We start from the raw sequence: 22,637 nt of genomic DNA on the forward strand, positions 1-22,637 counted from the left end.
GTTTGTTACGTTACGAAGTTATCTTACACTAAGAACACCATTTGCATGCATTGTCACACACCCATTCAGATTATAGCTTTGATGAGATTTGACCTTCTCGCTCTCAATTCTGACCGTCATTATTTTTTGGTATCCTGTTTCAGAGTAGAAACTGGTGCCAACATGAAGTACATATATTTCATAACGTTGACCTCCTCATCGACAAACTCGAAGGGGAAAAAATATGAACAAGTTTGTGACTTATCTCGACCCAATTAGTACGTTTCATCGTGTAATGGATCTCTTGATCACATCGCTCCTCTTGCTTACCGCAATATCAGCAATATCATTAATGGACCTTACTTCTCGTTCGCTCCTCTGTTGTCCAGCTTCGATCTCCGGAGCAGTCGAGGGAGTCGATACTCTTCCAGCTGTCGTTGCTGCGTTGATGACAATTTGATCTACTCTCGGTTCACCGGCTGACTCGTCAACTTCTTCGAAGGTTTTGTTCATACCTGGTGGCGGAGAGAGAAGACAGGCTAGGTAATATACCAAACCTGATACTCCAGGTCCAGTAAGCCACAGCTAGGTAGTATGACGATTATCAGTGCACTAATTGGCAAAAATATCTTGGACTGGGATAAGGACGGAAGGATACTTACTAGGTAATATATCTTCATAGCAGCTTGGGAGACGTTGATAGACGGTTGGATCGTACTGATAAACCCTGGTAAATTAATAGCGAATCCACTAACAATTATCATTCACTTCATCAGCCTCAGCTCGATTCGAGAGATACTGTATTTATATTCTGCGTAAAATCGCAGGAGAAAAGAGTCAATCACCATACATACCATAACATGCCGAGATAACCCCTCCAATTTATACCTGCAGAATACCAATACCAACCTTTTTTATCCACTACGTAAAGATCGTTGATCCTTATATGACCTTTACGGACCAACCAGTAATCAGATATCATCGGTCCAGCAATACATGCGAGGAAGATTCCGTTAGCGGCGAGGAATTTGGTCAGTGTTTGAGGTGATTTGTACAATAGCCAGGGATTTCTATTGAAAATGGTTAGAAAAAGATAAGCTTTGTACTGCACATTTTGTAATATTGATGTAAATCACTGATCAAGGAGTGTACTGTACCCACATGCAAATCCCGACTATCGCAGCGATGTAACCACCCCTTCTGATCGATAGGTATCTAGGGAACAAAGCAGTAAAATCGCATCCTGCGGCGATCGAATTGCCCACAACATTCATGAGGAGTCTGTAACGGATCATAACGTTCTATTCAGCCGAGTATTGCTTGAGAAGTATTTGGACGTTACAGTGGCGATTTCCCTCCCTCACTCACGTCACATATATGAACCCCATGGCGATAAAAGCCAATCCTGCTCTTCTGCTGGGTTCAGCTCCATCCAACATCGCTTCCATGATCTTGACGACGTTCCAGATGGGCTGACCCCACTGAACAGCACTTGAAGAGCAAATTACGATACCGAGGAAGGATGTGATAGAAAATCCAAGTGGCATGGTTAATAGTTGCGACCATACGGATGCAAAAGGCGTTTTGGCTCTTGAGGCGAAATCAGGTGCATTCACAATCTACTTATCAGATACGATATCATTAGTTGAGTCCCCGTGGATCAAATTTATTTGTGGCTATTGTGAAACATTGAACTTACTAGAGTCACCAAATTACCAAAACAATCACCTATACTAGTGACCATCTGCCAAGCGAGCTTGGAACCTTTCAAAGTAGCTTGTTGACTGAGAATTGGTCCAGCTCCACCAGCTCGCTTGACTGACCATCCGAGGAGTGTCAGACCGGCCATTGGACCTACGATCGCCTTGGCGAATAGTAACCATCGGAGTTTGTGGATCGGTACCCGAATTGTAGGTAATGATAAGAGCCAGAAAATGATAAATGAGATTACATAGTCTGAAACATATAGATAAAGTCAGTATCAGTCGACGACCTCTACACGGGGAGCATTGAGACGAGCAACAAGCAGACTGACCAGTCGAAGTGCCCGTACTAGCAGGCATGGTATTTTTGATAGTAGTAAAACTTGGCCAAATCGCTCTGATCAATACGTGAACACATTGTCCGCCCAGCCAACACTGGGATCCCCACCAAACGCAGGCGATCGTGGCACCTAGAGTGAATGCAAGAACATGAGATTAGTCAGTCTGAGAAACGTTTGAAAGGATAGAAATGGGAGGAGATCACTCACGAGTGAATATGGGCCAAAAAGTACCAAAGACGCCAAAAGTGGTTCGACAAACAGCTGGAAAGACGAGCCCCCATACCGCTCCCTTTTGAGTGGTTCAATATGAGATACAGTACTCTTTCTATCAGAGAAGGCCATCTGACTCACTGGTCTAGCATTGAGAACGATGAATGGTCCCACCATCGAGTAACCTATGATAACACCTAACAGTGCTACAAACCCGTGGTCAGTGAATACACCATGGTCGGGTAGTTAGTCGGGATCACCCACACTGCCACCAGTTAAGTCCCGCCGTTATCATCGAAGAGGCGATAAGGAATGTATTCAAATTGAAGCAATCTGCTACCCAGAAACCAACCTGTCGATGTGAGAACAGTCCCATTAGAGGGTCATGTCAGTCGTCTCAAAGCATTGGTGCCATCCAGTGCCGAAGCAATCACTCCAAATGTCCATGAGTCCCATGTTTTCTTCTCGTCAGTGACGGGTAACAAATCAGTGGTAGCTAAAAACAATTCTTTACGCGATAGGGTAGGCACATGGTCACTTTCAAGTTTCTTCAATACTTCTTTCACTTTAATTTTCATTGTATTCTTATGCCTTTTCGTATAGACCAATTATTGTATGAAAAGTGGCCGAAAAGAGTGGAAGAGGATCTATTCTGTAAGCGCGAAATGTATATGCAAGGGTAGGAATCTTTAGATGGCAGAGAGTCTCTAAAGTCGCTTGTCGGAGCTAATTAGTAAATCAACCATCATCTTATGCAAGCCATACTCGCCTTGTGGGCTTCTTCACTTGATGTTCGGAATTTTGGCAAATCCAAGCTTGGTTCGGTTCATAGTCAGTCCCTTCATATCCTTCCATTTTTGATATCACTTAAATGATTGCAGTGAGATGTTACGGGATTCTGTATGCCCGAGTTCATCGGATATCCCTTCATCATGTTACTCATGGATATACTTCCTACAAGGGTTGATAGAAGCCCTCATTAGGCAGCAAGAAGAGTACCACCATGAAAGGATCAGCGGAGGAAGCCACAAAGAAGACTGTCAACTCGCTAGGACCCTGCGGAATCTGATCGATGGTTTGTTATTCCTCAACATCGTTATCGCATCGAAGTTAGAAGCGCCCGATCATGGAATTGCAATCACTGAATCTGCTAGATCTACTGTGCAAAACCTGATCTCATCAACAATGAACAACAAAGTGGGACGAGAAATAAGAGCACGATGCGGTATGAAGGCTATTTATCGTTTCACATTGTATAAGTGTCCTTCGATTTGTCTGGGAAGAAGCCAGTGGATGTCACCAGGAAGCTCCAACGTTAATCTTTCGTCTTGGGAGCCATCGTATGGTTCGTGAGATAAGTGGAAAAGATCACGGCTTCTCGTATGCCAAAGCATACCTTGGGCACGACTTTTGTATTCGATGTTCAGCTCGATAGGAAGGCATTTTTAAGCGTTTCAGACCTCTTAGAGGAATGTGCCTTGTCATGACCTATGAGACATGATTTCTTTCTTCGTCAGATATCATGGAGGTCGTGCAGGCTAGTAGACTTTGATTTTGAGCCGCGTTCGAGCATATCGCACAGCGAGACGTCCTCGTATTCTTAGTAGAGTAACACCCGGTCGATTTTGATATCGTGGACATCCCTCGGTCCGTTGTCTCTCGCTAAGACAAGAACTTGAATCTTGCGGCCGATGGGCTGTCTCGGTAACCAAGGGAGGCACCGACTCGGGAAGGTTGTCAGAACATGACAACGGACGTGCAGTAGAAATTCATTAGTGTAGCATTCATGTAAATCAGATACAAACGTTAAAACGGCATAAACACAAACAAAGGTTAGATCATAAACAACGCGTAGGGTGAATGCCGTAACTGTCTGGGTGTTTCAGTGATATCGAAGGGAATTCACCCGCGGATCTGAACAACAAACAGTTCTGTGGCGATCAGAGATACTGTAACCTGATAGGCAGGGTCTCGATTGCTTTGTCGCACTCGCAAAGTTACGTTCCAGTTAATAATAACCTTCAAGGGGCAGCTACTACCCTACTTAGACAACGGTCATCTTGCATCAACAATAGCATGCTTAATGACTCCAGCGGGAGACCGTGTACTGTACTGCACACATTAAACTTTCATTAACGTTAATATCGGTATTATAGTTAAGGCAGTAGGTCATCAAAAGCCCCAATGTTTATCAGTCAAGTTACATACTGTATCTGATGTTCCAATCTCCCACTACACCACCATGGCCCTTATGGTATCCTTTCACATCCTTTGCTTAGCAAGACATTTTACTCGCTAGACCTCTGGACGGTCTCCTTCGGGTCCTCAACGTTTACGGAATGCCTTTCACAGGGCTCATTGCGGATCGCCAACGAAGCAACGAGATTCCGGTAAAATCTCGCTCTTGTTTGTCTCATCTGTCATGTTCACCTTTCTATTTTACTGACGTGTCTGGCGGATATCATCTATATATAGATGGATATGAAGAATATCAAGCCTTCTCCATGCATTCACCAGCTGATGTGACAGAGTTCGCCAAAGAGATATATGGAATATATTCTCTCATTCCTAGCGTATCATCTGAATTGATCTCTCCAAAAGTCTTCATTGATTGAGCTCGTATCACATAACAATCAACTCGACATCAACCGGAACAAGACACACTCACTCAAGATCAACATGTTCGGAAGATCCTCAATTCTTTCTCTCAGTTTCTTACTGGCTATAGCTGTGCCTTCTATGGTATCGGCTGTGACATACAATTCAGAATTCGCTTCATGTACCACCACATCTTATGTGCCTAACGGTGGTGCAGAATCCGGCTCTTGGGAAAGTGCAACCGATTGTGCGGTGAGTACCCATATCGCAGATGTTGATTGATAGGAAGATCAAGTTGACTGATACCGGGGACTATCTAGGCATTCTGTTATGCCCGAGATACAACTTACATCTATTCAGCATGGTTATCGACTACTGGAGGATGTTCATGTGGTTCTAACACATTCACCACTGCTGTCATCACCACGGGCAACTCAGGAGGTTGTGGATCCAACTACGAAGTCTCAGTGAGTGAAATCGTATCCTGAAATCTACCTTGTTTATCACTGGATAGGCTATTGTACTGTCGCTGACTAAAACTTCAACTCTCAGATCACACACACTACATACGACTTCTATACTTGTACCAACAACTACCGACTCGATACGATCGGGGTTCAATCCAGTTCGACCGATTTCTACGCAATCTTCACTGCCTGTAGAAACTATCCTCTAATGGCTATCTATCCTGTCAGTCACTAGTCCTATTGTCAAACAGTTCTTCAAATTTGGCATGGTGCTGATCAGCTGGGATTTATGCTTAGACATCAGATAACACTTATCTTTATGCTTGCGGTGACAACTATGTCTCCACAGGTGCCACTACCACCTGTGCTTATCAAGTTAACAGAGTGAGTGCTTATGTTCCAAATGACCTCTATGCCAGAATACCGATTGACCTTGACGTAGATTTACACCCATCCTGCCGATGCGACTGCCTCGGGACTAGCTCGAAGATCTCTGATCGAGAGACGCCGTTTGGCCGAACAAGAGACCATGCAAGCTTATTGGTGCCCCAAGAGCTTCACCCCATGTCAATTGGAGAATGATCCAGACAGCTACGAGGTGAGTCTATGTCCTTCAAACTGTTAGTTACCAATCATGCTAATGTGAGAATCGTAGTGTATTGATACCAAGAACGATCTCGAATCCTGTGGTGGATGCTTGTACGGTGCTTACAACCCACCTGGTCACCCTAACACCACTGCTGCCCTGGGTACTGAGTGAGTTTTCCTTCTTCGTCCCATATCTGCCTTTGAAATACATGTTAATGTTCGAATTATTACAGTTGCTCTTCCCTTCGAGGTGTCGCTTTAGGCCATTCTTCGTGTATCGATGGTAGTTGTCAATTCGACTGTAAGAAAGGCTGGGAGCTAGAAGGCGACGGTTGTGTTCGGGCGAAGAAATGATTTTTACGCATTATTTACATCTTCTTCGGTTTGAGTTCAATTTGGGTTTTCCTCCTTTTCATTTTCTCTTTTGGGCTCACGATCGGACAATTCTTTCTGGGTTTGTTGCTTCCTTGTCTATCAGTAGATCTCCATAATCAAGGCGAACATCAACCAGCATGAAGTGATGCAGACGCAGAATACTGGTTTTCGAACAATCCATTGATGCGCCTTCTCATTGCTCTCAGTTGCAGACAGTTTGCGAACATTTGGCGAACAGGCCTTTTGATATGAAGCAGAAAAGGCCTCATCACAATCATACTGACGGAGACGATCTGCAAATCATCACGCCCATTGCTCAGAGAGTGTACTTTAACAATCAGTCGTGCTTGATGAATGTACCCCTAAGTCCTAAGAGAAGATGAAGTGCATGGTAGATATGTTTGTGCGCGACACTCTTTCAGTACAAAGGGTTTGCTACAGCATACTAGATGTAGGCAGGGAACTATTGAAGTTACTGTAGTAGGATTCTGATAGTCACAGTGCATGCAGTAACACAAGCCCTATCCAGCATTGGGATTATGTTGACTCACCATCCGGGTTATACCATTCCTCCCATGTCCTCGCGTAATGGTTGAACCATTGTCGGAACGTTCGCTGCGTTTCTGAATCCATGCGTGCGACTTGTTCTTGCATGGATAACAAGTCATTGATTGAAGGCGGTCTAGATGGCGCTGAAAAGTCAAAATCCCCACCCAAATTCTCACAGGAACCTTGTTGGGCGTCTTCAAAATGCGCAGCCATGCGATCGAACGTTTCAAATGCTACTTCGTTAGTACCGCCCTGTTCAGTATTTCCTTGCATGTTCTGTGATTGACTTGATAGAGACGCATGGCATGAGGGATCATTTGTCTGTGTGGCATCTGCAATTAGCGGTTTAGGTTGAGAGGTGTGCTAAGGATACGTGGTGTACATTGGGCTGAGACGCTCCGAGAGTCACTCACACAAAGCTCATCACAGAATTGTTGAGATCCTTGAACAGTGTTGTTACACCCCCACTGGGTACTACAAGGATGATCGGTTCGCTTACAGCTGCATATCGCAGTGGGATCAGTTTCACTGGAAGATTGTGCCGATTGTTGAGGCATATCGACGTGTTATGTATAGGTAAGAACTGGAGAAGAGATTCGACAAGAGGTTGAAGAGACGGATGGTAGCTTGTGATATGAATTTTATACCTATTGAGTCACGGTAGGGTTGAGTGGACTTCGCTAGGCCCCGATCATATCGGTTAAGAAGCATGCACCTTACAACCATTGTTCAGGATGCCTCTTTTGTACCAGAATTCAAGGGATGGCGACCTGTCATTTGGTCAAGAGAGACACGATCGACACCATCCACGCAGTGTTTATGACGGACATAACGGAAGGAAAGCTCCAATCTCGAGTCTCGTGCTTCCAGACTCGAAGTCCGGTGTTGCTTTTGGGAAGGCATGGCAGGACTTGAGATGGGGGTTGTCTCTCAGTAGATAACTTTCGTTCAGCATGGATGGTGTGGCATGTCGATCGATAAGTGAATATTATGCACTGCATCATATGATGAGTTATTGTCATGGTATGACACATTTCGGGTTTTCTGTCGTTCGTTACTAGTATATAAGCAGATTCAATTCGGATCCAGCGGATTGAATATTGTACCTTTTGGTCAGTGTGTTTGTACGCCTGCATCCATCACAGTTATACTATAAAGTTGAAGGATCTTGATCGTCAGTACAACTATTGAGATTCAGTCTGATTTCCCCATCTCATCGTACAAATCCCTTCACATCCAACCCATCATCGAGCCCTCGCTCTTCTCTAGTCAATCCTTTACGCAAAAACGGTCTGACCACCTCTAATGTCTCCTTATCTGCATTCACCACAGCACAATCGCTAAACCTATTCAATAACTTATTTGAAACTTCCTCCGGAGGCGTTGAAGTGGATGAGTCAGATCTGTATGACCTTCTCCATTCTTTCCAGTCGGCAAGCCAGTCATCAGTAAGATCAGCTAGTCGTAGGCGTTTCTCACGATATTGCTTGCCTTCGTCCTGGGAACAGGAGTTGAAAGGAGAATGGGGTATGAGGTATAAAGGATTGATGGCTGATCCCCAACCTGTCACTTCGTCCTCTACGCCAATACTCGTGGGCGATAATAGTAAGTACCCCGTTGGTGGACTTTCAGATGTGAATTGAGATAGGGTTTTATAACTCTCTTGTGAAGGCAGAAAGACAATTTCCTGTGTATCTGAAGGATTCGGATCCTGAGTTGGATCTTCATACCCCCTTTCAAGCCATAAAGACCCATTAGTGGAACTCCTTGTCAGAGTGAGAGATCGATATTCGTATGTTTTCTTAAATAGACTAGACAGGAAGCTGTTTGATCGAGATCTAGAGTAGATCGTGAGGGACTGAGTGTCGTCGGTGTTGGTGCCCTTTTCGGCAGAGGATAGATCTGGACGGTTAAGTAGTTGCGAAAAGGTGCTGTTTTGAAGAGACATCCTGTTGAGGTGTATAGTATAGGTATATCCGAGTACAGCGTTGGATATCGCTTAGCGACAACTTGATGCTGCGAGGATGCATCAGACAAGTCATTTGAGTGTCGCATATCGTGGATGACGACTGTCGAGAACTCACCTTGTTGCACCTTTCATCAATCGTAACCTTTGTTGTCTACTGCGCGTACTCATCGTGTCGTATCGCCACTTGTACACGCAATCGTATATGGAGTTTGATGCCCTATAAAGGATGGATGATCCCTACTCCAATTTGATTGTGACTTATGAGCATTACAGCTTCCTATGCCTCCTTCTCCTTGAACCTACCTCCAGGGATCATCTGCACGGCACATCGTTCCTATCGCAATGTCTACAGAGTACTTTCAATATCTTGATCCCTCGCAGTACTCTCTCCAAACACTTGACAACTGTTCGATCTCATCCGAGCTCAACGTTCAACCTACGGAAGGCCACGGCGAAAATAGGACTCACACTCGCAGACCTTGCTCCAACGGCAGTACATCCTTCTTTAGCCGTGCTACGACTGCTGCATACACTTTTCTAACCTCTTGCGTCCCCACGAGATCCGAAAGGCTACGGGGTGGGACATGCGAGAGAGTACCGCAAACGCAGATTGACCCTCAAGATGATCCACTGACTTACGCGCAGGCCACAAGTGATGAAAGTCCTCCGAACTATGTGGAAGACACGACTGTGTCTAACCCGCTTGCAGCGGATGCGAGGGATGTAGATGAATTGATCGCCGGACTTTTATGGGATATCCATGGATTTCTCGACGACAGTTCACGCTCCCGTTATTCTTCATCTCCAAGATCAAGCTCCCAAGAACAGTCTATGGCCAGGAATAGATCGCACAATAACCTAAGTAGACTGTTTGGAGATGTCTAATCTCAGGATTTGAGCGGTGAGCTTGATCGGGAATCGCTTCGGAGGTATATTTGATGAGAAACGGAGATGCAAATGGGGGACTACTGTGTGGGTAGTTACGGATATATTCAATCTGTTGGCGTCTGTTCAGCTATGCATATGACGAGTACAGATCAGACGACAGCTACATGACCTTGTTGACGGCTGTCATATGCATATAGGCAGTCGGAGTAAGGGCTGGGTGATGAGATGAGTTCAGTCATATCCGTGGTCGCATTAATAGTAGTGGTATCACTAGACTGGAGCACAGACTTCCTACCACCCACCTACCTGCATACATTTTCACACCTTGCATATCTACCACTCAATAAGAACATCTTGCGCATTGGTCTTGTTGCTCTATACGCTGTCCAGCTGTGATTCGAAACAGGTGGTCAACTTGTCTTTTCAATGTACATGCGAGGATGAGTGGATACCAAGACATAGATATGATCATCAATAAGAGTGAGTTTCGAGTTGTGCAAATTACGGCCACCGATCACATTCATACCATATCATCAACAACATCAACCACTCCTCAATCATCGTTTATTGTTCCATCTGAAACCCCATTTTCGTCTTTTCATCCATCATAATGCACCCAACGGACAGCTCATGTTGACGATCAACTCTACAGATATACATTGATACCCCAGTGAACCAAATCATACATACCCTATCACGAGCATGACCGATACCGCCTCCTCCCGTCCTTTCTCTACCTCTTCCGTCATATCGCCCTATGCAGCACTCGAAGCTATCGCAGGTGGTGACTCAGTCGCTTACTCGTCCCCCTCTCAACAATCCAGATCAAGAAACGAAGATCGCAATCACCAGCATAGACCTTTAACTCCTTTAGAAGATACTACAGAAGAACCAGAATCGGACGGACCGTTTCTGGTTCGAGCTAGGTTCAATTTCCAGGCCATTGATCATAGTGCTCTGTCATTCAATGCTGGAGACTTGATACAGGTCTTTGCGAGGCTGGAGAGCGGCTGGTGGGATGGGATGTTGGATGGTCAGAGAGGTTGGTTCCCAAGTAATTACGTCGAAGAAATCAACGAAGAGGATTTGAAGAGATTACAAAAACAAGACGGTGGATTACCCTTGCAGCAGTCGGAGGCTGAGGAGGATGTCTTGAGGATGGATGATGTACTAAGAGGTGGATGGGGAGATTGGGGAGGCGATACTGGATTAGACCAATTGGCAAGAGAGATGTTAGCGGGAGATGATGATGATGGTGATGATGGACAGGCTTTTGCAGAAGTCGCTCGAAGGAGACGTGCTCAAGCTGAAGGAGGAGAAGCACTGATAATTCCTCCATCTGAGCCTAATGAGTTTGGCTATTCAGCAGGTCGAAGAAGAGAAGAGACGGAAAATACAATTAGACCATCAGCAGCTTCCACCCATTCCTCATCGACGCAGCATCCCCTCTCGACCAAAGGCAAGCAAAGGGAGTCAGCCCAAGGTGGTAGTAGCGCTTCTCAAGATGCGTGGATACCTTCTATCACCCCAGATGGTCAGGTGAGTGCGAATACATCATTCTGCATACATAAGACTACATGAGCTGACCTCCTATCATAGGTTTACTATCACAATACCCAGACTGGAGAAGATTCATGGGAATTGCCAATGGAAGGTATGGGATTAGAAGAGGACGATATCGGATTCACCCAAAATGATAATGATTTCTTCGCCAAACCTTCTCTATCATCTGATCCGTCTCCCGATCACCAATCTGAAAATAACGATTTCCGACCTCCTCCCAAAGCATCCACCGACATACCATATCCGTGGGTTGCGAAACTCAGCGACGACGGACGAGAATGGTTCTACTATAATCGTCTCACCGGACAATCGCGACGAGATCTACCAGCTAGTAAAGGTGATGCAACGTCCATGACAGATGTGGGTGTAGGAATGAAACGACTCAGTGTAGGGTCCACCTCCAGGCCGTTGAGAGCATCAGTAGAGATTCAGAGAAAAGCAGTCGAAGAATGGGAAAGAAAAACCGCTGAAGCTTTGAAAGCTGTGATACAACCTGAAAAGAAACCGACCATGGGATTGTTAATGGACAATGTAAACGAAGCATTAAGAGAGGTATTCGAAGCTTCCGTAGCTGGATCAGCGGCTGAGGAAGAGATGTCCCGAGCGGAAGATCTAGGAAGTGAAAGTGGGATGATCGCTGCTTTGATGAGAGAGGAAAGTGCAGTGGAAATGCTATCAACCGCTCACAAGAACACTTTATCGGCGATCAGACAACTGTTGAATTCGTTTGGGTATGTTGGACCATTGGATCGAATGGAAGAATTGCCCCGACCAAGCTGGGTAGGGGATATGACTCTGATAGGTAGTATCGGGTTATTATCAGCAAACACCCATGCTGCAGTCACCTCGAAGCGGGTTCCTGAAACTGGTCTTTCCATATGGGCAGAAGTGATGCGTTCAGCTTCGAAAGTGAAAGATGTCATTGCCAACTTCCCAAATACCGCTTTGGCAGGTACGATCCAGCATTCCGGAGTAGATAATGCAGAAGGATCAAGGATCAATGCCTGGCTAGGATATGATGTTATTGGAGAACCGTTGAGCGGGAAATGGGGATTTGGCAGAACCGATAGAAACGAGCATGACTGGCATATCTTGGATCAGAGTTCAGTCGTAGAAGGTCAAAGGCTGAAGAATGACTTCGATAATGCCCTGAGAAACATCACTACCATCACGATTGGGACCGAGAATGGGCTAATGGATCTCATTAGACTGTCGACAAAGTTCCAAGAGATGATAGGTTCATTGGACATAGCTAGTGTGATTGATGTTGATGGTGATAACGGGGATTTAGGGAATGGGATTCGATCGAGAGAAGATGATCTGAGGGAATATGAACATCTGGTAGATCAAGCTCGTCAAGCGATAACAGATTTAGATAATTCATCGAAACAGATCAACCAAGTTTCCATCTCCTTACTTCAGAAAATCCATTCTCCCCTCGAAGACGTACGACCCATTCTCGAACTTCTTTCTGTGGGGATGACTACTGCTTTCAGGGCATTACCTACTCTACTGATAATATCTGGTGAACAAGTCGCAGCGGTCGATCAAGGTCTGATAAGGGGTCAAATCGGTATTCGATCATTCAGATACCATCAATCTTCTCGAAGACAATCTGGTCGACCAACTTCTATGATCTCTTCCAACTCCCGTACGAGCTTCAGTGGAGCTGGAAGTTCTTCCAGACGACACAGAGTCAGAGGACTAGAGGAAGAATTCTTAGATGCGGATGATTATGGTGAATCTCGAGATCAACCTGCCCAGATGCCTTTGACGTCTGCCTCGGCCAGTACCACCAGCTTAGCACCTCAGAGAAGTCGAACGAGCAGTACGACGAGCTTGGCATACCAGCAGACAGAGAGTGATAGCGGGAGTCAGAAAGGGAATCGAACGAGTATACTTAAAGCTTTCAGGAGGAATAGAGCGGAAAGTGATGCTGACGGTGAGAATTGCCTCGCCTTATCAATATCTGCCCTCAACGTTGCATCATCACTGTACAATCGCGCTAGAGTGAGACTGTAAGCTGATGAGAAATTTGGATACTCAGGCCGGAGTACCCAACGAAACAAAACACCAAGCAAGAAACTTGCCAAACTCCTTGGTGAAGATATGTCACAGCTGCCTATCAATGCGACTGTGCCTCCGCCAGCACCTCCCGAAACTCCTTGGTATCTGTCCGATGACTTTGTACCTGGCGAGATCATATTTGACGATAAAGGTGGTGTCAAAGCGGGATCATTGAGAGCGCTGGTAGTAAGGTTGACTCAGCATAGTTCGACGGGTGGGTCATCGCTGCCAAGAGGATTCTATCCGTTATACCCTCCGCCTAACATATGCTGACTAAACCAAATGTAGATACACCTTTCTTCCAAGCTTTCCTCCTTACTTTCCGATCATTCACCAACGCCCACGAATTGTTCGATCATCTCGTCGAACGATACAATATTTCTCAACCTGAGGGTCTTAACTTGGAACAAGCCCAGGAATGGAAAGTGAAAAAGCAAGCTCCGATCAGATTAAGAGTAGCCAACGCGCTTAGAACATGGTTGGAAAGGCATTATATCGAGCAGACAGATAATGAAGTTTTAGATAGAATTGAAGAATTTGCGAATACAACTTTACTGGCTAATGGTAGCGAGTTGATGAGCAAGCAACTATTGACGCTCGTGGCGAAGCGGGTGAGTATGAGTCCCGTCTGAATGATCCACATCTATCCATATTTCGACTCGACTCCTCTTTCCAACATTGTTCATTGAAGGATACAGCGCTGACTACCTCTTGTGATACACAGCGTCAAGGTGAACCTGAACAAACTCGAGGTTCAGCATCTGGATCTCTCTTATCTCCCCCGGCACCCCTCTTACCCCGAGTCACCGGAAGACAATTACGTTTGACCGACGTCTCACCACTTGAGATTGCCCGTCAGTTGACCATCGTCGAGTTCATCCATTTCCAACGTATCAAACCTTCTGAATGTCTCAACCGAGCTTGGGCAGACGAACATACCGGCTCGATCAACGCTCCCAATGTACGGAATGTGATTCTCACTGCGAATCGAATGGCAGGCTGGGTCGCGCTGCATATATTAAGCTCGAAGGATGTCAGACAGAGGGCGACGGCTATGAAGATATTGATTCAGGTGGCGGTGGTGAGTCTGCGTCCTCATTGGTTGAAAACGGCAACTGAACCTTAGAGAATGATTTATTGCCAAGGAGGAAGGTTGGGTACTGACACTACTGTGAATGTCTATGTAGGAATGCCGAAACCTCAACAACTTCTCTTCGATGGCTGGTATAGTAGCTGGATTGAACTCTGCACCCATCACTCGACTAAAACGGACCAAGGAATTGTTAAGCGCCAAAACACAAAGTATGAAATCGGATTTAGACAAGACGTTAGATTCGACCAAGAATTTTGCGAATTATAGGGATATGTTGAAGACCATTAATCCACCTTGTGTGCCTTTCTTTGGTGAGTACAGTCACTTCTAGTGAGATAGGAGAGCTGAGAAGGAAGCTGATTTGGAATCCATTTATTAGGGTTCTATCTCTCCGCTTTGACATTTATAGAAGACGGTAATAAGAATTATATCCAACCTGGTGGACCTAACAGTTACAACGCCGCTGGGATGAAGGGATTGACCAATTCGAATTCTAATTCTTCATTGACGAACAATTTGAATAAACCATTACAATCTTCCACTTCTTCAACTACCAACTCCAATGGAACAACTGTCCAACAACAGCCATTGATTAATTTCTTCAAGAGAGCTTTGAACGCTGAAATCCTTCGAGATATCGCTCAATACCAATCACAACCTTATAACCTTGCTCGATGTAAGCCCGTCTTGGAGTGGATCATGAGAGGTTTAGACGAAGTTGAAAAAGGAGGTGATCTATATGAAGTTTCACAAGCTTTGGAACCGAGAGAGAAAGAGGAAGAAAGGATAACGAGGATGTTGCATGATAGTGTAGGTTAAAATCGATCTTTTTCGCTGTCACTTCGGTCAATATGAAGGTCTGTATGAGAAGAATCTTGTCGAATCATATCATATCATATCTTGACGATGACAATGACAATGACGATGCATTATGGGAATGAAGGTGAATTGGTTGTAATTGATCTAACTTGATTCATCTATGTCTCACTTATAGGGTTTCATATAACCTCGATCCAGTTCTATTCATTCGACATGATATCATCACTGGAAGATTCGACTGGAAGAAGGAAAGAAGTTATGCTTAATCGATCAATCGATCAATCGGTGGTTCAAATAGGTGCAGAACAAAAGGGATAAGCAGGAGAATCAGGGCAGTGAAATGGGGACATTACGTATATATAGGTGTAGATCGTTGAATGATAGGTCCCTTTGATTAGGTGAGCTGGGATTAGTGGAAGAATGTCCTGTCGGATAAGAGGGATCCTTGAGGTATAGTATCATATGCTATAAAATGTGATGAAATGTTTTACTAGACAATCTCATGATATATCAAGCATTTGCGGCTGACAAGTCTTGTATCGAAAGTTGTTAGAGTACATTGTGTTGCATGTTGTCATCATTATAATCCGATCTAATGATAGGAATCACATAGTTTCTGTACAGTACAATATGTCCGCAAGATGTCGAAATCCACCCAAATACCAAGTCTCAAGAGAATACGCGGATTTACCACTTGACTTCGTGGATCAAAACCACTTTAGTCGATTCACCTTGCCATCCCCTATCTCCCGAGGCAGTTATCAGGAATCTACCCGTTGGATCGACGACTATACGAAGCGAAGTACAGCCAACGTTAGCTCGATACATATTCACTTTTGCATAAGAGACAGATTCGTGAACCTACTCATCGAAGATATTGTGCCACCATGGTGTCCAGCTATGATCTTGAAAGGCGGCTTGGAACTTCTCTTCTTCATATTCATCGATTCTTCTTGACCAAAGTACTCCGATGTATTCCATAATCTAATATTATCTTGTGATGCACTGTACCATCAATCAGATATCAGCATCGTACTTTGACAGTTTTTCATATCACACCAGGATGAACCTGACTCGACTCACGTAGCTATATGATTACCATCTGGGAAAGCTACCAGACAACTTATCGGGCCTGATTCAGCCGGTGTCCTCAATGTCGTCAACAGATTAGGCGACTTTGCAGAAGACGAACGTCGTACATCCCAAATATCGATCGTACCATTTCTACGACCCGCTAATACCTGATTACCGTTGGCTGACCAACACGCCTACCATCATCCTTCATCAGCTTGTAACTTTTGAAACGCTACTAGTGAGAGAGTCACTCACAGACATACACCACGGTGGAGCTCTTTCACCAGGCATCAACCTTCCCACCCCTACTCCCGTACCCTCGTTGGAAGGTACCCTCCTATCTATCAGTACCACCTGACCATCCATCGAGCTCGTCAATAACACATCATCTGAAAAGGCTTTGTAAGACGTGTGGCTGAGTAGGGGTACATGCGCAGCGGCTTGACGGGAGTTCGAAGGTCCTGCTCCTGCGGATTGGGGAACGAAAAGAGGTGCGGCACCTGTAGATGAAGTAGCAGGTGTAGGTTGTTCCGATACAGCTGGTTGAGGCAGCTTAGGTTGACCAGGTAGAGCCAATCCTGGTCCTTTCGGCTTGTTTACCACTGGCGGGGTGGGAGTAACATCTCGAAGTGGTGTAGGAGCTTTTGAAGGGACGATGGAATGTGGGACAGTCTCTCCTTCACCATCTAGATCATCATCTCCATCTCCGCCGAAAAGAGAGTCCATAGATGGCGATTTCGCTTCTGACATCTCTAAATCCCCATTGGCAATTCCATTCTCTTCTTTAGTCGAATCGCCGTTGATTTCTGATTTATCTGCGCCATCGACAGGAAGGGCATCTTCAGCAGCTTGTTCGTCCTCTTTCTCTTTCTTATCGAAGAATTCAGGTCCCATGGAAATAGATATATTCTCCTTGGTCATGATATCCTCATCCCCATCCACCTGGTCTTCATCAGCCTGCCGGCGGGGAGACGGCGTGAGAAGCTGACACGTCAGCTGTAATTCCAAGTGACAGACCAAGAAGCTCGCCTGAGTTCCCGTCAAAGTGAACAGCCCATCTCCCTCACAAGCCATACTATACACAGGTTCTGCTCTTTTCCCTACTGATCCATTATTTATTCCTTCCACTTCGTTCGCCCACCATCCTCTACCTACTCCAGCTTTATTTATAGTTTCTCCGAGACCAACTACACTCCGCTGTTGAGCAGTCATCATCTGTCCGCCATTCACACTTCCCCATAAATCGTATGCTCGCACATACCCATCTTGACTTCCCGCAAGCAGATATGAGAGACATGAAGTCGACGCGAGTGAGTGAACAGGCGATGGTAAGGGTATACCAGCTATAGCTTCTATCGAGAGCGATTTAGGTGGTGTGCTGAAAGATGGGATGAATAGACTACGCCGTATCAAATGAGGAGGTTGAGGTTGATTCTGCTCTGATATTGGTTTCAACGAAGGTGATCGTGATTTTTTGACTGAGCCTGTACATCCGTCATATGCATGTCAGCTTCATGGTGTGCTTGGATAGGACAGAGGTGATTCACGGGTTTCTTCATCCCCGCCATCCATAACAATGTCACCATCTTCGCCTTCCGCTTCTCCTTCTCCCTCAGCTTCGTCTTCCGTGCTTGCCTCTTCATTCTGATCATCCTCCTCGTCGTCGTCTTCATTATCTTCTCCTTCCGCTTCTTCGTCGTCCTCGTTGTCTCCATCATCTTCTTCGTCTTCGTCGTCCTCGTCGTTGTCGTTCTCTTCTGCGTCTTCGTCCACATCGGATCCGTCTTCGTCCGAGCCGTCTCTACATAGATTAATATGAGTATACATGTAGCCGAGAGCACCCATAAGCTCGATGGACTCACGCCATCCCCTCCTCGTTGTCATTATCATCTTCATCCCCATTAACACCATTTATACCATCCTCCTGAAGTGGTAAATACGAGGACTGATTAGCGATGTACTCATCATACTGTTAACACACTTACATCCTCTTCCTCTTCGTTATCGTAGTACTCGTCCTCTTCATCTTCATCGTAGTTTGGCATTGTCCAAGATACTACACATATGTATTATGCCGAGATACAAGAGATTATAGAAATCAGGATGAAGGCAGAAAGACAAAAAACCGGATGAAATGTCAAAGTGGAGGAATGGAAAGCAAAACCAGTGACAACTGAATCGCATCACCACCACTACCTATCTATCTTTCCTTTCTTTCTCTTCATCACCCTCCCAGATTCATATACATACATACCATCCATTCATCAGACAACGAGGATTAGGACTAAAGCATTCCAAGATGTCTGGTACCGGGCCAAGAGAATCAGTCTTGTGAGTACACCTACGGTCGGAATATTTATAGTTGTCAACGTACAATGAGCAGTGCTGATGTCATTACAGCCCGACACGTATGAACCTCACCTTGACCAAAGGTCGATTGAAGGGTGCCCAGACTGGACACTCCTTGTTAGCTAAGAAGAGAGATGCTCTCACTACCAGGTTCAGAACCATCTTGAGAAAGGTCGACGAGGTGAGTATTACTCCCTCCTACCTTCATTCGGATATGACGCACGGTTGCTGATCATGTATATTCACCTATAGGCCAAGAGATTGATGGGAAGAGTACTTCAACTTGCATCTTTCTCACTTGCCGAAGTCACCTACACTGCTGGTGATATAGGATATCAAGTGCAGGAATCAGTCAAGAAAGCTAGTTATACCGTTCAAGCGAGACAGGAGAATGTCAGTGGAGTCGTGTTACCTGCTTTTGATGGTGTGAGAAGTAAGGATGCCAGTGGTGAGTGCATCCTCTCCGCTAAATCTATACTGTATCTTGAAGGAAGATCATGAATGCTGATGCATGACGGCTGCGCAGACTTCAACCTCACCGGTTTGAGTAGAGGTGGGCAACAGATCCAGAAATGTAGAGATACGTATGTGAAAGCTGTTGGAACCCTGGTCGAGCTGGCTTCTTTGCAAGTACGTATATTCTCATACTCTTTTGAAACGATATACAGATACCTCACACTGCTGATACCATGATTAGACCGCTTTCACTATCCTTGATGAAGTTATCAGAGCGACCAACCGACGAGTCAACGCCATCGAGCACGTCGTCATTCCTCGTCTGGATAATACAATCAAATATATCAACTCAGAGCTGGATGAGATGGATCGGTAAGTCGTCTTTTCACATCAAGGCGCTGTGACTCCTCCTCGTACTGCTGAAGAACCCATACTTATGCTGATATGTAAACCGATAGTGAGGAGTTCTTCCGACTCAAGAAAGTCCAAGGTAAGAAGAAACGAGATGCGGAGAAAGCCAACGAATCCCGACAAGTTCAAAATGCCGAGTTCACAGAAGGTGGTGGAGAACTGCACAGAGATGAAGGGATCGGTGGTGGTGAGGCTGGCGGGGCTGATATGTTGGATGAAGGTAAAGATGATGACGTTATTTTCTAATTGTGTGAGTGTTCACCAACGGACTCCGGTTGTTAGGGTATATGTGCTGATTTTGTGTCAGGTTATGTCATGTATCGTTGTTTCTTACGTTCCATGCTAGATGATCATAAAAAAACGAGTCTGTTGGCTCAGTTCAGGCTATCCCAGAAGTCGCATTATCAACGAATCTGACTGGAAGTGCTGATCTCTCATAGCAAACATGGCTCCGTTGTCGATGTCACTGAAGAATTAAAACGCATCCCTTCTCACCTATGACCCTGCAGTTCCGACTGCTCCACGAATATCATCAGCAACAGCTGCAACTGACATGTCACAGATGCTATGGTAGAAGAAATGATGCTTGCGGATCTCGGAGTCAATCGCAAGGCAATCGGTAGTCTCGATCTACACACATATCATTCATTACAGATATCCAAATCATCTACAAAAACTATCTTTCAGCCGACCGCGGGTAATTTATGTTCTTCAAACCTGTCTGTCAACCAATATTGACCTCATCCCTTTTGAGACCCGTTTTACTTCACTGCTTATATCTTCTTATGACACCAATCTCTCATCTCTACACATGCTTTTGATCAGCTTGCTCAACCACCTCAGTGTCAACCATATCGTCTACAGCAGCTGGAGCGGCGGGAATGATCGAGATCAGTCCTGCCAGGGAGATAACAGCAGGTACGATCAACGCTGCGTTGAGAGCCATCAAAGCTGACAGTCTCGCTTTGTTGGAGCCAATTGCGAAAGAGACTGTTTGACCAACACACTCGCAAGCTCTGAACAAACCTCCAGTTCGAGTAGAGGCTTTGAGATCGGTCGAGAAAGTACTGAGACACCAATAGAGGTAGACCTGACACCAGTATCCCGAAGCGAACATGACAAGGTAGCAGAAGTATGCTCTACCCCAGAGACCCGAGTCGCTAATCACAGATTGTCAGTCTTATGTCCCAACGTACTGACGCAAGAGATGCTCACATTGTATAATCAAATGCGGTGGATTTGGGCAGAGTCCATTGCTTGACGTTGACCCACACCAATGCGGCGATTTGAGGTACGAGCCAGATGATCATTCCGATCCATGCTTTCTTCTTTTGGGATAATGACTTCAAGTCAAGGAATCGACCATACACCAAAGTCGTAGCGACAGCGGTGGTAGCTATTGAATGGTTAGCAATTCCCCATGAGAAGCAGGATGATAAGGGAAAGTTACTTACGAGCAAGGAAAGAAGATAGTGCTCGAGCTCTGACACTGAAATGAACAGTGAGGTATGTACCGAAAGGTGCAAGGAAGAAGAAAGAGTAGAAAGCAGGTGCAGCGATTAACCATAACTAATCGAAAGAGTATTAGCTTCCTGGCTGACTTGAGCGGGAAGTGACATAAGTGTGTGAGTGGAGTAGACTTACACGTCTGTTGCTGAAATGTTTGATCAGAGCCTTCAGCTCCTCTGCCCAAGAGATCTTATGAGAGATAGGTACACGAGTACCATCGTTCCTCCTTACTTTTTCGGATGGAGTGAGAAGTAAAGCCCAAATCCATCCTGTCGATTCGAGAGTCATGAATACTATATAAGTGCTCCATGCGACTCCGCCCGCTCCGGCCGTTTTGTAATTGGTGACGAGCGCGACGATTCCACCTAGGATACTTCCGGAATTTCGCATACCAGACCAAATACCTATAGAAGGTAATCAGTCCTTCAAATCCCGAAATAGATGGAGATAAATTGAGTGAGATACTGACTGAGATATTTTCCTCGTTCATGTAATCTTGGATAAGTTAACATCGCTGCACCTTCAGAGACGTAAACAAAACCGTTGGTTAACCCTGTGACGATCTTTGCGAAGACCAAATACCACCCTGGACCTCCTTTCGCGACTACGTATGAAGCTGATCCAGTTAGCGGAAAGCAGACAGCGTTGATCAAGCATGCCCATCTGACACCGAGCTTGTTGACCAGAGGACCACCGAAGAATGTCATCAGAGCGGTACCGGCGTAATTCAAAGCTTGGGCGAGATTGGCAAGGTTCGGATCGCTTAGTCCATTCCCACCGAGATTACTCATCGCATCTGCCAATGCTGGACCGACGAATGAGACGCTGCACAGAACTATTTTTAGTGGGAGAAGGTTGTGGACATGTTTGATTGGAATGGGACTTACGCTCCGAAAAGAAGCATCTGGCAGAGGACACCCCGATAAAATCTGATATATCCAGGTTTGTTAAGGTATTCCTCGTCTATCTCCTCCGTCGCATCGTAGTCGATTTGAGTCTCGACGACGTTCGTCTCGGCCACAGGGACCTTCAAGCCGTCCTCTGGTGCCACACTTGTAGCGATACCTGCTGAAGTTGTATTATGGGACATTCTATGTGAGTCACTCGTTGAGCATCAGCCTGAGGAGTACTTTTGTCAACCAGAACCAGAAACAGGAGAAAAGGGGAATGGCATTCACATAAGGGCCTATCTTCATATATGGTTGGTCTTCACGGATTAGCGGACTATAGTCCTTCAGCTTGCGATAAAGTCAAGTCAAGTGGACATGAATCCGTCGCGCATCTCCGTACCTGTAGATACGAGCCTTATCGAGGCGACGCTTAACAGAAAATGGTCTAACCATTTCTAGCAACTTGACATTGTGGTCTCCTGCTTTGCCAAGAGAAATGAGAAAGAGACAGTTCTCCTCGTCCACCGTAAATAGAAGTAGAAGTGAAGTCATGGGAAACATACGATCGGATATGAGAGGGTCAAGCAAGGTACGCTAAGGTTTGGGTGGTGAATGAATGCCGGAATTTAGCCGAATGTTTTTGATGCGTATCATGACTCTCACTTCCCTCCGGAATTCACCAGCGAAGGACTCGCTCAACTTTGAGATGGTTTGAGTCATCCAATCCCGGAATAAGCAG

At 45.4% G+C, this 22,637-nt stretch overlaps 8 protein-coding genes across 8 annotated transcripts; 4 read left to right on the forward strand and 4 right to left on the reverse strand.

Moving 5' to 3' along the window:
* Positions 1-264: 264 nt before the first annotated feature.
* Positions 265-2,811, reverse strand: V865_000413 (uncharacterized protein; the record flags this gene model as incomplete). Its single annotated transcript, XM_066224244.1, has 11 exons — positions 265-564; positions 642-729; positions 834-1,049; positions 1,141-1,260; positions 1,348-1,598; positions 1,679-1,935; positions 2,015-2,152; positions 2,231-2,312; positions 2,375-2,439; positions 2,498-2,585; positions 2,668-2,811. 11 exons carry the CDS (start codon positions 2,809-2,811, stop codon positions 265-267), a joined length of 1,749 nt encoding a protein of 582 aa, XP_066080341.1.
* A 2,101-nt stretch (positions 2,812-4,912) lies between these two features.
* Positions 4,913-6,240, forward strand: V865_000414 (uncharacterized protein; the record flags this gene model as incomplete). The annotated part of the gene is made up of 7 exons (XM_066224245.1): positions 4,913-5,083; positions 5,152-5,298; positions 5,384-5,521; positions 5,596-5,682; positions 5,741-5,896; positions 5,954-6,054; positions 6,120-6,240. The coding sequence occupies 7 exons, from the start codon at positions 4,913-4,915 to the stop codon at positions 6,238-6,240; spliced, it is 921 nt and encodes a 306-aa protein (XP_066080342.1).
* A 1,783-nt stretch (positions 6,241-8,023) lies between these two features.
* V865_000415 (uncharacterized protein) lies at positions 8,024-8,758 on the reverse strand (the record flags this gene model as incomplete). Its single annotated transcript, XM_066224246.1, has 1 exon — positions 8,024-8,758. One exon carries the CDS (start codon positions 8,756-8,758, stop codon positions 8,024-8,026), a length of 735 nt encoding a protein of 244 aa, XP_066080343.1.
* A 363-nt stretch (positions 8,759-9,121) lies between these two features.
* On the forward strand, positions 9,122-9,664 carry V865_000416 (uncharacterized protein; the record flags this gene model as incomplete). Its single annotated transcript, XM_066224247.1, has 1 exon — positions 9,122-9,664. The coding sequence occupies one exon, from the start codon at positions 9,122-9,124 to the stop codon at positions 9,662-9,664; it is 543 nt and encodes a 180-aa protein (XP_066080344.1).
* A 705-nt stretch (positions 9,665-10,369) lies between these two features.
* Positions 10,370-15,209, forward strand: V865_000417 (uncharacterized protein; the record flags this gene model as incomplete). Its single annotated transcript, XM_066224248.1, has 7 exons — positions 10,370-11,206; positions 11,267-13,172; positions 13,278-13,511; positions 13,586-13,908; positions 14,022-14,378; positions 14,485-14,701; positions 14,770-15,209. 7 exons carry the CDS (start codon positions 10,370-10,372, stop codon positions 15,207-15,209), a joined length of 4,314 nt encoding a protein of 1,437 aa, XP_066080345.1.
* A 687-nt stretch (positions 15,210-15,896) lies between these two features.
* Positions 15,897-18,328, reverse strand: V865_000418 (uncharacterized protein; the record flags this gene model as incomplete). Its single annotated transcript, XM_066224249.1, has 7 exons — positions 15,897-15,997; positions 16,075-16,214; positions 16,293-16,477; positions 16,539-17,767; positions 17,831-18,084; positions 18,146-18,207; positions 18,269-18,328. The coding sequence occupies 7 exons, from the start codon at positions 18,326-18,328 to the stop codon at positions 15,897-15,899; spliced, it is 2,031 nt and encodes a 676-aa protein (XP_066080346.1).
* Positions 18,329-18,582: 254 nt separating this feature from the next.
* V865_000419 (uncharacterized protein) lies at positions 18,583-19,745 on the forward strand (the record flags this gene model as incomplete). The annotated part of the gene is made up of 6 exons (XM_066224250.1): positions 18,583-18,614; positions 18,684-18,813; positions 18,885-19,080; positions 19,159-19,262; positions 19,330-19,460; positions 19,547-19,745. The coding sequence occupies 6 exons, from the start codon at positions 18,583-18,585 to the stop codon at positions 19,743-19,745; spliced, it is 792 nt and encodes a 263-aa protein (XP_066080347.1).
* A 559-nt stretch (positions 19,746-20,304) lies between these two features.
* V865_000420 (uncharacterized protein) lies at positions 20,305-22,098 on the reverse strand (the record flags this gene model as incomplete). Its single annotated transcript, XM_066224251.1, has 6 exons — positions 20,305-20,659; positions 20,715-20,895; positions 20,954-21,068; positions 21,144-21,412; positions 21,478-21,833; positions 21,896-22,098. 6 exons carry the CDS (start codon positions 22,096-22,098, stop codon positions 20,305-20,307), a joined length of 1,479 nt encoding a protein of 492 aa, XP_066080348.1.
* Between the last annotated feature and the right edge of the window lie 539 nt (positions 22,099-22,637).

Source organism: Kwoniella europaea, chromosome 1 (assembly GCF_036810445.1).
Source record: "Kwoniella europaea PYCC6329 chromosome 1, complete sequence".
Lineage (NCBI taxonomy): Eukaryota > Fungi > Basidiomycota > Tremellomycetes > Tremellales > Cryptococcaceae > Kwoniella > Kwoniella europaea.